Raw genomic sequence first — 17,190 nt, forward strand, 5'->3', positions numbered from 1 at the left:
ACTTTTATAGGGGCTACGTCCCCTATATCACTGTACAGCTATTTTATTGTGCATTTTGGGAAATCCCTTTAAAGGGCAGATGGGTGATCTGTATAAGGTTCCATTTTTTGTAAGAAAAAAAATGATTTTTTTTATAGACGCAAGAGAGCTCATGAAATGAATTTGATCTAATTAGTACTAAGAACCGTGCTCTCTTTATCGCCACCATTCTTTTTGATGTGCACAGTAGGAATCTTGTTATACTTATTAATACTGTCACAAAATGAAATTTCCCAGTAGATCAGGGAGTTTGGAGCCATTTTGCTTGTCAGTCACAAAAAAGTTTGTGCATCTGGAAGAATAAAATATGAATGTCACAAAGGTTTGGTGGATGATATGTATTTTATTAATCAATTTTATGTGGACTGTCAAAGATAACAGCCAGGGAGAGCTTAGCGAACGGGGTATTCCTTAGGAAAATGGACAGAACCGCAGCAAGCTGTACCTTCCAGGACTGACAAAAGACCAAAATCCAAACTCTGATTTTTATTAGATCAAGGTTACGCCCACATACCTCTCCTTTTTTAGCTCATATGGGGGCTGGGTGTAGGATAGTCTAGCTCTTTTAGAAGTTTATGAGATCACCAACTTTCAGGATATTTTCGCCCTGAAGGTCCCAGGCGACAGATACCCTGGTCATGTTTCCTATCACGATTTTACCTTTCTATAGAGAGGAAACATGGCATGGATAGCATCATCCATCGGTCTGTAAATAAGTTGGAGCATCACATGGTTGAAACAAAGTTGTTTACCCACAATTTTGGAAAGGTGGCAACAATTTTGTCCTGTCCATTTTTGGGGGTTTATATGAAATTATGTCCAACTTGCCATTTATCTCAGTTTTTTTTTGTTCCAATACACACAAAGGAAATAAACATGTGTAACAAAACGTGTAATTGCAGGAATTTTCTGGTAGATAGATTTAATTTTCTGGAACAATTTCAAGGGTGCTGTCAGTAGAGTGCCCTTATTAACAGCATTGACAGCAGAATACCCTAATCAGCAATGCAGTCAGTAGAGTGTCCAAATTAAGAGTGCTGTCAGTAGAGTGCCCCAATTAAGAGTGCTGTCAGTAGAGTGCCCCAGTAAACAGTACTGACAGCAGAATGCCCCAATAAGCAATGCTGTCAAGTAGAGTGTATCAATTAAGAGTGCTGTCAGTAGAGTGCTCCAATGAGGAATGCTTTCACTAGAGTGCCCCAGTAAGAAATGCTGTCAGTAGAGTGCCCTAGTTGAGTGTTGGCAATAGAGTGCTTCAATTAAGAGTGCTGTCAGTAGAGTGTCCCAGTTAACAGGACTGACAGCAGAATGCCCCAATAAGCAATGCTGTCAGTAGAGTGCTCCAATTAATAGTGCTGTCAGTAGAATGCTCCAATAAGCAATGCTGTCAGTAGAGTGCCCCAATTAATAGTGGTGTCAGTAGAGTGCCCCAATAAGCAGTGCTGTCAGTAGAGTGCTCCAATTAATAGTGCTGTCAGTAGAGTGCTCCAATTAATAGTGCTGTCAGTAGAGTGCCCCAATTAATAGTGCTGTCAGTAGAGTGCCCCAATAGGCAATGCTGTCAGTAGAGTGCTCCAATTAATAGTGCTGTCAGTAGAGTGCCCCAATAAGCAATGCTGTCAGTAGAGTGCTCCAATTAATAGTGCTGTCAGTAGAGTGCTCCAATTAATAGTGCTGTCAGTAGAGTGCCTCAATAAGCAATGCTGTCAGTAGAATGCCCCAATTAATAGTGCTGTCAGTAGAGTGCCCCAATAAGCAATGCTGTCAGTAGAGTGCTCCAATTAATAGTGCTGTCAGTAGAGTGCTCCAATTAATAGTGCTGTCAGTAGAATGCCCCAATTAATAGTGCTGTCAGTAGAGTGCTCCAATAAGCAATGTTGTCAGTAGAGTGCCCCAATTAATAGTGCTGTCAGTAGAATGCCCCAATTAATAGTGCTGTCAGTAGAGTGCCCCAATAGGCAATGCTGTCAGTAGAGTGCTCCAATTAATAGTGCTGTCAGTAGAGTGCCCCAATTAATAGTGCTGTCAGTAGAGTGCCCCAATAAGCAATGCTGTCAGTAGAGTGCCCCAATTAATAGTGCTGTCAGTAGAGTGCTCCAATTAATAGTGCTGTCAGTAGAATTCCCCAATAAACAGTACCGACAGGAACAATTTCAAGGGTGCCAATACTTTTGGCCATCACTGTGTGTATGGAAAGCTTTCTGATGAAAGCTGCAACAATGAAAAACAACTTTATAATTCTAAAATCCAGCAGTTATTACAGCGCGGGTTCTGTGCCCGCAGGTCGCTTCTTTCTTTCTTTCTTTAGATATTGAAGCAAAGATTGGGCATGTTGGATTTCAGCATGCCTGATTCTTTATTCCCATAGGAGATGAAGTTCCGTTATCGAGATAAATATGAATGATCAGCCAATCAGTGCTTGCATATTTATGGGGGAGTTGGGAGTATTAATTGTCGACTGGAAATTAATTAAAATGGGCATCCCACCAATAACATAATAAAGGGAATCTGTCAGCAGGATTTCACCCCAACCCCCTCCAAACTATTTATTCAAATACAAGTCCAGTAATACCTTTACATGGCCGGTCCGTTCCTCCGTTACTGAGAAATCAGCTTTTGAATCTGAAGCCTCCGTCACTCCAGCTCTATTCACCACCCAGTGCTGGCTCCATTCAGTAGAATGCCTTAATAAATAAAATTGCCAGCAGAATGACCTATTAAACAGTACTACAACCAAAATGCCCCACTAAACCGTCAGCAGAGCACCTGAACAAACCATACTGCCAGCAGAATGCTGTATTAAATAACACTGCCAGTAGAGTGCCGCAATAAGTGGTACTGCCAGAAGAATACCCCAGTAATCAGTGCTGTCAGCTGAATGTCTCAACAAACAGTATTGCCGGCAGAGGCCCCCAGTAAACAATAATACCTCAATAAATAATAATGGCAGTAGTGATCTAATAAATAATATCGGCCAGCAGAATACCCTAATAAACAATTCTGTTAGTAGAGTGCCACAATTAAGAGTGCTGTCAGTAGAATGCCCTAATTAATAGTGCTGTCAGTGGAGTGTCCTAATTAAGAGTGCTGTCAGTGGAGTGTCCCCATTAACTGTACTAACAGCAGAATTCCCAAATAAACATTACTGACAACAGAATGCCTTATTAAGCAATGATGTCAGTAGAGTGCCCCAATTAAGAGTGCTGGCAGTAGAGTGCCCCGATTAAGAGTGCTGGCAGTAGAGTGCCCCAATTAAGAGTGCTGGCAGTAGAGTGCCCCAATTAAGAGTGCTGTCAGTAGAGTGCCCCAATTAAGAGTGCTGTCAGTAGAGTGCCCCGATTAAGAGTGCTGGCAGTAGAGTGCCCCAATTAAGAGTGCTGGCAGTAGAGTGCCCCAATTAAGAGTGCTGGCAGTAGAGTGCCCCAATTAAGAGTGCTGGCAGTAGAGTGCCCCAATTAAGAGTGCTGGCAGTAGAGTGCCCCAATTAAGAGTGCTGTCAGTAGAGTGCCCCAATTAAGAGTGCTGTCAGTAGAGTGCCCCAATTAAGAGTGCTGGCAGTAGAGTGCTCCAATTAACAGTGTTGTCAATAGAATGCCTCAATTAACAGTACTGACAGGAGAATGCCCTGATAAACAGACATACTGATTAGGGAAATTAGATTGTGAGCCCCATCGGGGACAGCGATGATAATGTCTGTAAAGCGCCGCAGAATATGTTAGCGCTATATAAAAATAAAGATTATTGTTATTATTATTATCCCAGTAGAGAGCCCCAGTTAGCAGTGGGGTCAGCGGAGTGCTCATTTATGAATCCATGTTTAATATCCGCTTCCTCCCCCTTATTTCTCTCCCATCTCATTCCCACCTCCCTAGTTCCGCACTCCGAGCCTCTGTGTCGCCTGCAGTGGAGGAGATGGCGGACTACAGACCGGGGCCTCGTTATTTTGACTCGATAAAAGATCGTGTTAAATGTTGTGTTCTTCTCACCCCAGGGAAAGTCGCTCATAAATAGAGTGCAGATTGCAGTGCGAGTATCTCCACCGATCCCGGCAACGTAGCAGAGATACAAATGGTCTCGTCCTTTGAACATCAGAGCACAAGATGAGAACATGGGCTTTGAACTTGACTCTCTGTAGCGAGGACTTCGGCCTTTGTACATGATGTACATAATAATTACATGGCAATTTCTCGCTCTTACAGCTACAGTACACAGGTTTCTCGCTGAAGCCGGGTGACAAATATTTGGTGAATTTTGGATTAAAAAAGACCTACAAATCAGGAACATCTTTTTTAGAACTCTGGTGTTGTGTTGATCCTTTGTTAATCATCCAGGAAAAGTACGAATAAATTAACAACTTTGTGTTCCTACTCCCATAGCTTGTCAAAAACCGTCCAATCAGGTCTGTTTGGGGATACATCTAATTGACAAAAGGAATGGTGACATCCATTGTTGGTCTATTCTTCCGTATTCAGGAGGAGTAGCAGAAAAAAAGTTTATGTTTAGGCTTTAATGAATTAAACTCTCCATAATATAAGAATTCTGAAGCACCGTTTCTTATAGTGCTGCTTCATTTTATTCCTCTGTTATCCCTACTAACAATTATTGAATAAATTGACAATTAGGTGTTATCATTTATGTCCACTCTGTCCAGTCAATGCCAAGGACCTGCCCTCTTAACCCAGTTTATTGTTAACTTTCTGAGAAAAACTGAAGATAGATATTGCACAGGAGATATATATATATTATCTATATTTCAGCATATATAATATAGCAGGTGAAATATGGTAAGTATTGAAAATGTCACCAATTTTCTAAGTAAATATATTTTTAAAGGTGCTATTGACATGAAATTTTCACCAGATGTCGGTAACAACCCATCCAATCCACACAGGCAAATCATACATAGATGTCCATAAATTATGTTAGGTGTAATAATGAGAAATGACACAGGAAAAAAGTATTGAACACATGAAGAAAGAGGGGTGCAAAAAGCCATGGAAAGTCATGACATCAGATGAAATGTATCAGTTATTAGAAATCAATCCTGCCACTTAGTGACAGATAATATCAGCTGGTTCAACTGATGGCCTATATAAAGATGTCTTATTACCAAGGTGCCACACAAGATACATCTTATAATGGATAAAACCAGTGAGCTGTCTCAAGACCTTCACAACCTTATTGTTGCAAAACATACTGATGGTACTGGTTAGAGAATTTCTAAACTACTGAAGGATCCAATAAACACTGTTGGGGCCATAATCCAAAAATGGAAAGAACATAATTTCAGCATAAACTGGCCACTACCAGGTGTTTCCCGCAAGATTTCAGACAGTGGATTGAAAACTTTTATCAGAAGAGTTGTCCAAGAGCCAAGGACCACCTGTAGAGAGTTACAGGAAGACATGAAATCAACAGGTACAATTGTTTAAAAGAAAACTATAAGTAATGCACCAGTTTCTTCATACAGGATGTGTCTTGAAGCCATCATCACCTACAAAGGCTTTTGTATGAAGTATTAAATGCATTTGGATTGTATGGGTTGTTACCGACATCTGGTGAGAATTTCGTGTCAATAGGACCTTTAGAAATATATTTACTTAGAAAATGGTGATGTTTTCAATACTTATTTTACTCGTTGTGTATATACGTATATATATAGGCAAGCATGGGCAGGTTCTAATGAATTTCTACCCTGCCTTTAACAGGCTGGAATCACCGACACGGACCTTGACCATGGAGGCACCAAAAGGAATTGAGATAAATGCAGAAGCTGGCGGGTTAGAAGCATCTTGCAGAACAGACCTGCGGCTAGATTCTACGGATGGAGAGGTAGGACATAATTATTTTTGGAGGCTGTGAGGGTGAAGGGAGACTTGTAATTGCATGCTGTGCTAACACCTGATATAAGTGGGGCTTCTATGACCGGTGACTCTATGACCAGGATATGTCCATAGATTTTTATGAATGTCTCATTAATATGTAATTTTCTTATTACCTGGTGTAAATGCTGCTGTTCTCCTGAATCTGAAGTTGTTCTTCTTTTGTTCCTGTGCCTCTTTCCTGAGCTATTGCTCCCTCTACCCTGTTTATAATTGTGGTCTTTGAGCCACCTGGGTGTGGTCGGCAAGATGATGCCCACAGAGAAGTGTTGTGGACCACAATTGGTTATTAAGACTAAATTTATATGCAAAGAAGAGAGGAACAAAAGAAAAACAACGCCGGATTCAGGACAACACCAAGTAAAAATAAATTCAAATTTATGGCAAGTGACGGGTCCTCTTTAAAATATCCTCCTGCTGATGACCTTGGACTTACTTATAGAGAATCAAGCTATATAATAATTCTCATTCATTGGACTCAGTCCCATCTGCCCGATCAGTACTGTCTGTCCACTCGACGTCAAGCTCGCGAATCTCTTACCTTCCGCGATCCCTGGGTGGCTTTCGATTAGCCGGCTATCTGGGTTTCACGCCACAATGATGACGTTGCGTCTGCCTGGCTAATGAAAATCTGCATCGGGGATCCTGGAAGGTAAGAGATTTGTGAGCCTCCTGTCCAACTGGTCAGCGACCACTAACCTGGCTGATGGACCGGAGCCCTGCAAAACGGTCGGTCCATCCCTATTCACCACCTATCTTCGACAGATAAGATCAATTTTTAGCGTGAACGCAACTAGGAGGTGTTTGATGATAGTAGCACTTGTGCATTCAAGTTGCCCGTCTGTTCGAAGTTTATGGTTATTGTGGATTTTTTGGTTTCTAAGAAAAAATAATTATATGTCCATCATGTTTAAAACAAGTTTCCATGTTCTATGTTTTTCTATAGTATGTTTTTTATATTAGCTCTTTCTTTTCTCCTCCAGATCCAATTGAAAGCGGCTAATGTAAAGCTTCCACAGCTGCCGCGAGGATCATATTCTGCGTCTGCACCCCGTCAAAATGTATTTGAGATCTGCGTATGCGCCAGTGGGAAATTATTCTTATCACAAGCAGGCAGTGAATCCACCTGCCAGACAAATAACAATATTTGTCTATAAGAGACTGGAACGCCAAACTCCAAAGACCAGGAGTACGACTGTAACCAGACACAGGAAGCCTCAGAAAAAAACTATGTGTGTGTGTGTGTGTGTGAATATATACAAATATATATAGATATATATCTGTAAATCTATTAATCTCCCATGGAAGAGATGTTTCAGTGCCAGAAGCTCAGGGTGACCCCCCCAGCCGTCTTCCCTTTTTTCTTCTATTCCTTTCCCCTCCTAAGTCTTCTCATTTTAAGAGTTGGCCATTCGTTAGCGAACCCAAAGAATCGACTTACATCCTTGTCCACCACGTACAGCCAGAAAGTTTTTCCCCAATATGTGGCATCCTGTTCTACTCTACATTTTTAGAATTTTTGTCTAAAAAAAAGCCAATTTTAAAAAATGGCCACCAAATTTATCATGGCTTGCTGAATTCCGATTCAGTGCAGCAGGGAAGAAGATGCGCCTATAGAAGGTCAAACTTTGCCAGAGTCGATGGCTTGATACTATTGGGTAATAGCCAAGAGCTAGGCCATGTAGGCAGATGATTAGAAGAATGAAATGTCAACATGTCTGAAAATTTCTATAAGATTAGTAAGATCCTTCCAGTTGAAATGAAAGTTGTCATTTTTTTTTGCTAAGGCAGTGTAGAAGATGTCTTACCAACCGTTGACGTTAGTAATAGGACATCTCAGCTAGAGTAGTTTGATGGAACTTTTCAGCAAGTGCTAAAGCCGCCTTTACAGTTCATCTACCAGCCAAGACACGTGACCCATCACAATTCTAACAAGCTTTCATCATCTACAAAAAATGTACAGAGAAATATGTTTCCTCAGAACATCATGATGACTTTTATGGGTCACGGGGGGCTGGGATTTGGTTCTAGATGATCAAAGTAGACTATGTTGTCCAGATCCAACATCTTCTTCCTTAATGTATCATTTATAATCTAATTTAGGGGATTATAATATAAAATTTGATTCTGGTAGATCTGCCAGAGATGAAATACATATCATTATCAGTACCCAAAACTGCGACGAACAATGATCCATGCCAAGAGTTGGGTGGTCCACTCAACGAAGAGGTTAATGTACCAAAAACGACCATCATGTCTCATTGCCAAAATACTACTTGCCAAGGAATCTTTTTTTATTCTGTGTAGAACATGTGAAATTTATTACACCACCCTCACCTCTTGACAACCCAACAGTGTGACAAAGCCAACGCGTTTCAGGTTTGCCAAACTCCACATACAGGACGTTTTAGACAAAGCCAGAAAATATCTCATGTTCATTAATGGCATTGATTGCCATTAATTTTGGTTGTCTTACGTGCGGAACACTTTTTTTGTTTGTTTTATCGTTTGTGGAACGTCTATTACTTGCACCCCGTAACGGCCAATAATCAACTCTTCCATTTGTCTATAAGGTCACCCAGAGCCTTGAATTAAAGGAGGGCACTGGACTGAACCATCTCTTATCAAAGAGGGGGGAAATGTGCCTATGCCTTAAGACAATGCACTCTGCAAGGAAAAGCACAGAGGGGAAAGTTTCTGATTTCTTTGTTTGCCGTCAATATTTTTTTTGTTTTTTGTTTTTTTTTTGTTTGTGGGGGGTGGATATGACGTATGTTGAGTGAATGATGACGAGCGGTGAGATTTCTATTTCAGAAACTATTTTGTATGATCAATAACATTACAGGTTACTAGAAAATATGCTGCTACAGTCTCATTAACTGGCTATAGGGCACTAACGAGATGACCCCAATCTTATGTCCATGGAATGAGGTTGAAGTCATCTGTCCTCTCTGTCATTCTATTTTTTTATTCCCACTTTGCCTTTATTTTCCCATCATTCGCAGTCACTTCTAAATATTACCTTACTAAAAGAGGATAATTATGGAAAATGTAGACTAGTTTATATAAACCCAACATGAAGACCAAGTCTTGTAAGAAACTCCAGCATTTTCATGCCACTCATGGTTGTAAATATTTTCATAACATAAAAGAATTTGATAAATTTAAGATTCTATATTTTTTTTAGGAATGTGAAGAACCTCCAGTATTACAGTCATAAAACCATGGAGCCTTTCGGGAAATTAGATTTCTTATCATGCCATATAAAATATATCAAAATACCTATATACAAAAATTGTAGCCAATGTATCGAAACCACTTGATGTTTTGGATTCAATTATTTTAGAGACTTTTTGTACTTCTGTAAAATGCTTGATCTCAACATTCGTGTCATGTAATAATTACAGCCTGTAAGATAGTGGAAGGATGTTTTTTTTTTCAATTCATTTCCATTGATCTGTTAGGTTCTAAGTAAGCTCTAGGGTTGGTTTAGATTTTCCAACCTCTAAAAAATCATTTCTCAGGGGCCAAAAATGCCCTCAAAAATTTTCTCCAAAATTTTAATTTGGTGTCATAATTGTTGTGATGCAGCAGTGGATATGTAATGATGACAAGTCACAGCTCCGACCACCATGATGATGTTACTGTAGATGACCCAACTTTAAAGAATAACTGTAGTTTTAATTTCATAAATCAATAGTACACATTCACTCTGAAGTCAGGGTTAAAATCGGTAGAATCTGTATTGAGAGAAGGCAGATTTTTCCCATTACTAAGATAGGAGATGAACGTTGGTGCTTTTAACATTTTATGGAGGAGGAGGAGCTAGAGGCAGACAAAGAATTTTCAAGGTGGAGCTAAAGGCAAACAGACATTCTAGGGAGGAGCTAGAGGCAAACAGACATTCTAGGGAGGAGCTACAGGCACACAGACAGTCTAGGGAGGAGCTAGAGGCAGACAGACATTCTAGGGAGGAGCTAGAGACAGACAGACATTCTAGGGAGGAGCTACAGGCAGACAGACATTCTAGGGAGGAGCTACAGGCAGACATACATTCTAGGGAGGAGCTAGGGGCAGACAGACATTCTAGGGAGGAGCTACAGGCAGACACATTCTAGGGGGGAGCTAGAGGCAGACACAGACAGTCTAGGGAGGAGCTACAGGCAGACAGACATTCTAGGGAGGATCTAGAGGCAGACACAGACATTCTAGGGAGGAGCTAGAGGCAGACACGGATATTCTAGGGAGGAGCTAGAAGCAAACACAGACATTCTAGGGAGGAGCTACAGGCAGACAGACATTCTAGGGAGGAGCTACAGGCACAGACATTCTAGGGAGGAGCTAGAGGCAGACACAGACATTCTAGGGAGGAGCTAGAGGCAGACACGGATATTCTAGGGAGGAGCTAGAGGCAGACACAGACATTCTAGGGAGGAGCTACAGGCAGACAGACATTCTAGGGAGGAGCTACAGGCACAGACATTCTAGGGAGGAGCTAGAGGCAGACACAGACATTCTAGGGAGGAGCTACAGGCAGACAGACATTCTAGGGAGGAGCTACAGGCACAGACATTCTAGGGAGGAGCTAGAGGCAGACACAGACATTCTGCTGCAAGTTATCCTGAAACGACAGTTACAGATCTCCATAGACCTTTAAGACTACAATTGTCATCTCCTATCTCAGTAATGGGAAAATCTGTACTCACTGGAGACAGATTTTACCTATGAATTTAGAATTTTGAGAATGAAAGATCAGTCCAGAAGAAGAAAGAACTTCCATCTTGTGACTACAACTTATGACTGTCCGGAAGTCAGAAGTTATGTCACAAGCTCTCATTGCAAGTTTATGAGAGCCACAGCGAGGCCAGAACTAGGATCTCATAGACTTGTATTGGGATTTGACCTCCAGGTCTCTCAATCTGGCAGGTCACAAACTGCTGGAGACATGAGATAAAAGGCGATGACAGTAGCAGGTTAGTAAAAGACTAGGATCAGGGACATTAGATTAGAAACACCACTCCAACGGTAAAATAAATAAATAAAAAACTGGAGTGGTGCTTTAAGCTCCTAAAGGTATCATCGATATGCTCATGGCCCATCTTCTATGCCAAACTATGGAGCTAAAAAAAACCCTGATGTTTTATATATCCTGTACAAAGGTACCATGTGTATACCATAGAGTGTCGTTGGGACAGAGGGGTACAAAGAGGAGAATGCCCCTTAGCTTACTTCCTTATACTGAGACACAAGAGCCTGGCATTTGCCCCTATCCTACTTCTTGACCTACTTGCCAACTGTATCGGATTTCCCAGGGCACCTGGCCTGAAAGGTGGTGGAGTTTATCTAAACTTTGACCAAATGTTGGCATTCCCAGGAGGGATGTGACATTCCCAAAAGGAGCATGGTTGTGTGTGAGGCATAAACTCCCCCCAAAAAATGTTATACCATGCACAAGAGTAGAATAATGTCATCTTTGAAAAGACCCATCGACCCTTTTACTAAAATTACGTTGTCTGTGAAGAGAGGGAGTCCTGCTCTGGTTCATATTGCCCACTCAGAAAAGAGGAGGAGCCAGTCTGAGCAGGGGTGTTCCCTTAAGTACAGCCCCAGAAGAGCCACATAGGCATCCTCAGGCTGTGGGTACTTATGCCCTAGTTTTACAAGGGCCTTTGGTTTAGCATCCCGCAGTCTACAATGTCTTAGCTTCTGTCCATTTTACTTATCCACAAAAATGATAGTCGGCCATTTATTTTCTTAACTACAAGTGTAATATTTTTTCAGTTTGTTTTTTTATTAATGTACATAAAAATGGAAATAAAATTTTAAAGGCTTCATTATGCTGTTTAACCTTTTTTTTTTACTGACAGCCAACATAATCTATTTCTGGCACATTACGTTAAGTTGATATTCACATCCCTAATGTAACAAGCGCTATACATGGGATTAAGCACATTTCTCAATTGGACAAAATCCAAGTTTTGCTTTAGAGCTGAATTTTTCAAATATATTTGCTGGAAAATAAAAAATAAAAAGAGATTTTCTTGCAAATTGTTAAAATAGAAGATTTGTACTGGACGTCCCCACGGGTTTATGAGTTAATATCCGGTTCCTCGTTGTATATTTGACCCTATTGGGTTTTATAGAAAGAATGACTTTTTGAAGGAATATCACTAAATTGTCATATTGCCCATAGATGATAGTTGCGTATGTCTTCATACAATCTCTGGGGTATGTAGCTTACAAACCATGGAACTCCAGCATAACACTGTATCGTGAGTTTGTGTATGTCTGCGAGGTTTATATTACTAGCGTGCGTGGTTCACAAATCTTATTTTCCTGGTTAGATATTGGAGTTAAATTAAAATTCCCCTCTAGAGTGAAAATTCCTTGTTAATACTAGTTCACGATTTGTCCTGTTCCGTCACGTCGTTAATAGTTTCTTAATTATGGCCTTACAGTACCTATAGGACCTTGGGTAGAAAACCTTAAAGGGGTTTCCCAAGTGTGGAGGTTATCCACTATCCCCAGGAGTTCCCGATGGCTTGAGATCCAACCTGCTGGGACCTCCACTGATCCTGAGAACCAAAGCTCTGAAGATCTCCGTGTAAATGGAGCAGTCATGCGCTCCTCCGCTAAATTCATTCTTAATGGGAATGCTGAAGGTAAGCTCCATTATCTCTGGCGGTCCCATAAAGAATCAATGGAGCAGAGATGTGCATGATCGACCATGCACAGTCCATAAAGGGTCCTTCAGAGTTCCAATTCTCGGTATCGGTGGAGTTCCCGGTGGTGGGTTCCTTCCACCTCTCAGTCATGTCGCTCACAGGTGATGGCGGATTATTTGGGAGGGAAGAAATGTCATGAACCTTAATAGTCATATGAATAAGGTTATGTATCTCTACATAACGGGCAAAATTAAAGCTTTATATTTACTGGCGAAAATGCCCTTTAAAGGGAATTTGAAGCCGATTTGGGCAACCAAAAATATAGGCAACATGAACCAGATGCCAGCTGTGCTATTGCAGTTTCAGAGAAAGCAATTTAGAAAAGCAGTCTGGAGACCATGCATCTTGGATGACTAGTCCAAGAGGCTGGTTCTCCGCGACTTCTACCCGCCCCAGTTCCCTAGACTGACAGGTCTCTCCCTATACACACATAGGACTGGCCAGCTTTTCAAAGTATGTTTTCTCTGAAACGCCCCTGAGTATATTGTTGACTTTGAAATGGTCATGGCTTTGGCCAATTCATTTTTAAGCCCCCTTACCCCTAGTACATCCACTAGAACCACTAGAAATTAGCTGGAATCTGCAGGTGGACAAGACAGTAATTATTTTGTTTCCCTGCAGCACCTCCACAGGGGAAATGAAGTATTACACTGTACTATTGCATTTAATAGGCTGTCCGTTTTACGGAAAAATGCAGTGGGCCCTCCAGATGCCCTTTGTAGCCATTTGTCAGAAATTAACGGGTGTTGTTAAAAGGGTCTAAATTAAATTTAAATTCTTTAATAGAGAATACAAAAAAAAAAATTCTACACCAGACTAGTTCATAAAATGGAAGTTCTGACTAGTTGATGTCAATATGTTATTTTGCCACTTTGGGGGCCAATTTTTAGTCTTTAGAATGTAATCTTAAAGGGGTTGTCCAGTGAAAACAAGTTATGATGTATCCACAGGATAGGTGATGAGTTACCGATTTGGGATCGGCACCGATTGGCAGAATGGGGCACTTTCAAGACCGGATCAGCAGCAGTGCGCATGCTCGACCAATGCTCCATTCATTATCTATGGGGTGCCCGATCGAGCCAGGTGCAGCTCTCTGTAGCCCAAGGAGAATGAATGGAGCAGTGGTCAAACATGTGCACCATTCTGATGGGGATAAAAGTGCCCCCATTCTGCCGATCCCAACAGTCGGACCCCCACCTTATCACCTATCCTGCATACAAGTGTGAACTTGTTTTAACCCCTTATTAAAGAGTAACTTCACATTTTTTTACATTTTATAGTTCAAATCTACATAAAATGTTGTAACTGCTTTGCCTGACTTATCTTGTACTGATTTTCAATAGCTTTATGTATTTTTTTCCTGTTAAATTTCCAAAGTTGCCATCAGAATTCTGGTTTTCCTTAAAGACAATCTACAGGATTCCACTGACAGATATTGGACTTTACATTAAAGGTGCCCATACACCGCAGATATCTGTTAGTCAAACCCTCGCTTGGCCGACAGCTATTTCTCCGGACTTCCCCCAACTTGGTTAAACGTCTGTGTTTCCCATGGGGAGGGTGGAGAAAGCCACCGCCCGACAGTTCTGGCATCTGCCCGCAAAACAAAAGGATCGGGCTTTTGAATTCAAGGTGTCCAATCCTCCCAATAGATGTGGCTAGCCTCCAATACTCAATAAATAACCTTCCTTGCCGAAATCGATGGGTTCGACCAACTTTAATGTGTACGGGAGTTGAGTCCTAAGACTTGGGCTCCATGACAATTTTTGGTAAGAGGTAATGCTGAAAAACAAAATTGCGAACACCTAGTGGCAATTGCAAGAATTCCCAACAATGATGGATGGACTTCTTGCAGTAGCTGCATAACTTTTTCTCCCATGGGGAAACAAGGTTATGCAACGGTTGTGATAAGCTATTAAAGGGAATTAGTCAGTAGGTCTTTGCTATGTAATCTGAGAGCAGCATGATGTGGAGGAAGAGACCTTGTTTCCAGTGAAGTATCTTTGTTTTGGATTTTTTTGTTGTAGATGTAGAAGCGGTCAGCATGCTTAGCTGTGTATAACCCCGCCCACACTCCTGATTGGTAGCCTCCTGTGTACACTGTCACCAAGCTGCCAATCAGTGATGGGGGTGTGGCTACACAGAATAGCTGGACTCACTTGCACAGGACACCTAGTCCTCTAGTGATAATCTCTTGTTGATAAACTGATTGTATTGAAAGTACAGCTAGCTGCTGAGCAAGTGACACATCCCTGGAATTAGGGTCTTTGACACTACACCAAGCTGCTCTCAGATTAAACATAAAAACCTGCTGATAGATTCACTTTAATGAGACCAATGTCCGCATGGTGCTCCAATCCTTAGAATGTAATCTTAAATTCATTAAAGTGTAAATTTTAGCAATTAGTGCATGATAATAAAAGCAAAGTGTCTGCAAAAGTTAAAACAGTGGAGTTTCCCTTTAAGACCCATAGATACCATTGATGTCACTGGTTCTTATATACATGGAGATGTGATTATGCTCACAACATGGTGAAGCTCATAAGCTCCCAATATGTTACTGTGTCCGTGTCTCAGTTGTGAGTGGAGTGTGTGTGTGCTTGAAGTGATGACGGGGTGACATATACAGCTTTTTGGGGTTGTTTTGTATTTGGGTTATCCGTGAGTCTGTACTCACTCTATGCAAAAATTTTGTAAGCATTTGCAATAATGCTCCGTATAATAATAAGATCTTTTAACTTTATTACACTTTCTGTACAAGAATAAAAAGTGATTTGTATTTAAATGATTTCAATTGCAATCTTGTAAGACCTCTTAATAAAATAACGATTGATACGAATGTGCTTCTTTTTATCACCTGTATTGACAAGATATTGAATAGAATTAGGGCACATTATGTCGGGGATATATCTTTATTGTACGGAGTTTAATTTCCCTATTATTTATATGTACATAGAGAACCCATAGCATGATAAGAAGAGCTGCCTGACACCATCATACTCCTACCTACAGTCATGGCCAAAAGTGTTGGCACGCTTGAAATTGTTCTAAACAATGAAGTATTTTTCCCAGAAAATTATTGCAGTTACACATGTTTTGTTATACACATGTTTCTTTCCTTCATGTGTATTGAAACAGCACAAGAAAAAAAAACAGAGAAAAAGCAAATTGGACATAATTTCACACAAAACCCCAAAATACCAGGCCAAAATTGTGGGTAAACAACTTTGTTTCAAGCATGTGATGCTCGTACAAACTCACCTGTGGCAAGTAACATGTGTGGGCAATCTGAAAATCACACCTGAAACCAGATAGACAAGGGAGAAGTTGACTCGATCTTTGCATTGTATGTCTGTGTGTGCCACACTAAGGATGGAGAACAGAAGGAGAAGAGAACTGTCTGAGAATTTGAAAACCAAAGTTGTTGAATAATATCAACACTCTCAAGGTTACAAGTCCATCTCCCTGGCACTGTAGCTAACCTCCCTGGGCGTGGACGGAAGAGAAAAACTGATGAAAGGTTGCAGCACAGGAAAGTCCAGATGGTGGATAAGCAGCCTCAATCAAGTTCAAAAGAAATTCAAGCTGTCCTGCAGGCTCAGGGTGCATTAGTGTCAGAGCAAACTATCCGTCGACATTTGTATTAAATTAAACACTATGGCAGAAGACCCAGGAGGACTCCACTGCTGACACATAGACATAAAAAATCTAGACTGCAGTTTGCCAAAATATATTTGAGTAAGCCAAAATCCTTCAGGTAAAGTGTCTTGTGGATAGATGTGACCAAGATAGAGCTTTGTGGTAAAGCACATCTTTCAACTGTACACCGAAAATGGAATGAGGCCTACAAAGAAAAGAACACATTACCTACAGTCAAATATGGTGGAGGTTTAAAGATGTTTTGGGGTTTGCCATGTCTGGTACTGGGTGCCTCAACTGTGTGCAAGGTATCATGAAGTCTGAAGATTACCAAAGGATTTTGGGTCGCAATGTCGTGCCCAGTGTCAGAAAGCTGGGTTTGCGTCCTAGGTCATGGGTTATATATAAGGATAATGACCTTAAACAAATTTCAGAAGCACCCAGAAATAGATGGAAACAAAGTGCTGGAAAGTTATGAAGTGACAAGCAATGAGTCCGGATCTAAATCCCATTGATTATAATCATCAATTATTGATGATTAATTATATATATATTATAAGATCATTATCTGTGGAGACATCTTATAATTGCTGTTGGGAGAAGGCGCCTTAACATTTTTTTAAAAAAAAGAGTGGTCTAAAATTCCAGTTGAGAAAGTGTAAGAACTGAAGCTTTTGATGATTATAGTAAGTGATTAATTGCAGTTTTTTATTCCAAAGGGTGTGCAACCAAAATTTAAGCTGAGGATGCCAACAATTTTGTCCGGACCATTTTTTGGAGTTTTGTGTGAAATTATGTTCAATTTGCCTTTTTTTCTTTTTTTTTGTGCTGTTCCAATATACACAAAGGAGATATACATGTGTATAACAAAATGTGTAATTACAATAATTACTTCATTTTCTGGA

The 17,190-nt window shown here is 40.7% G+C and overlaps 1 protein-coding gene across 5 annotated transcripts in view; it reads left to right on the plus strand.

Moving 5' to 3' along the window:
• The window catches only part of SGCD (sarcoglycan delta), a 589,398-nt gene extending 573,913 nt beyond the window's left edge, over window positions 1-15,485 (plus strand). For all 5 annotated transcript variants that reach the window (XM_077266420.1, XM_077266419.1, XM_077266421.1 and 2 more), the window contains 2 exons: window positions 5,748-5,871; window positions 6,905-15,485. In XM_077266420.1, the coding sequence (XP_077122535.1) occupies window positions 5,748-5,871; window positions 6,905-7,078 (298 nt within the window). In that variant the 3' untranslated portion in view covers window positions 7,079-15,485. The remainder of the gene's footprint in view (window positions 1-5,747; window positions 5,872-6,904) is intronic.
• Window positions 15,486-17,190: the final 1,705 nt, after the last annotated feature.

Source organism: Ranitomeya variabilis, chromosome 5 (genome assembly GCF_051348905.1).
Source record: "Ranitomeya variabilis isolate aRanVar5 chromosome 5, aRanVar5.hap1, whole genome shotgun sequence".
NCBI classification, from domain to species: Eukaryota; Metazoa; Chordata; class Amphibia; order Anura; family Dendrobatidae; genus Ranitomeya; species Ranitomeya variabilis.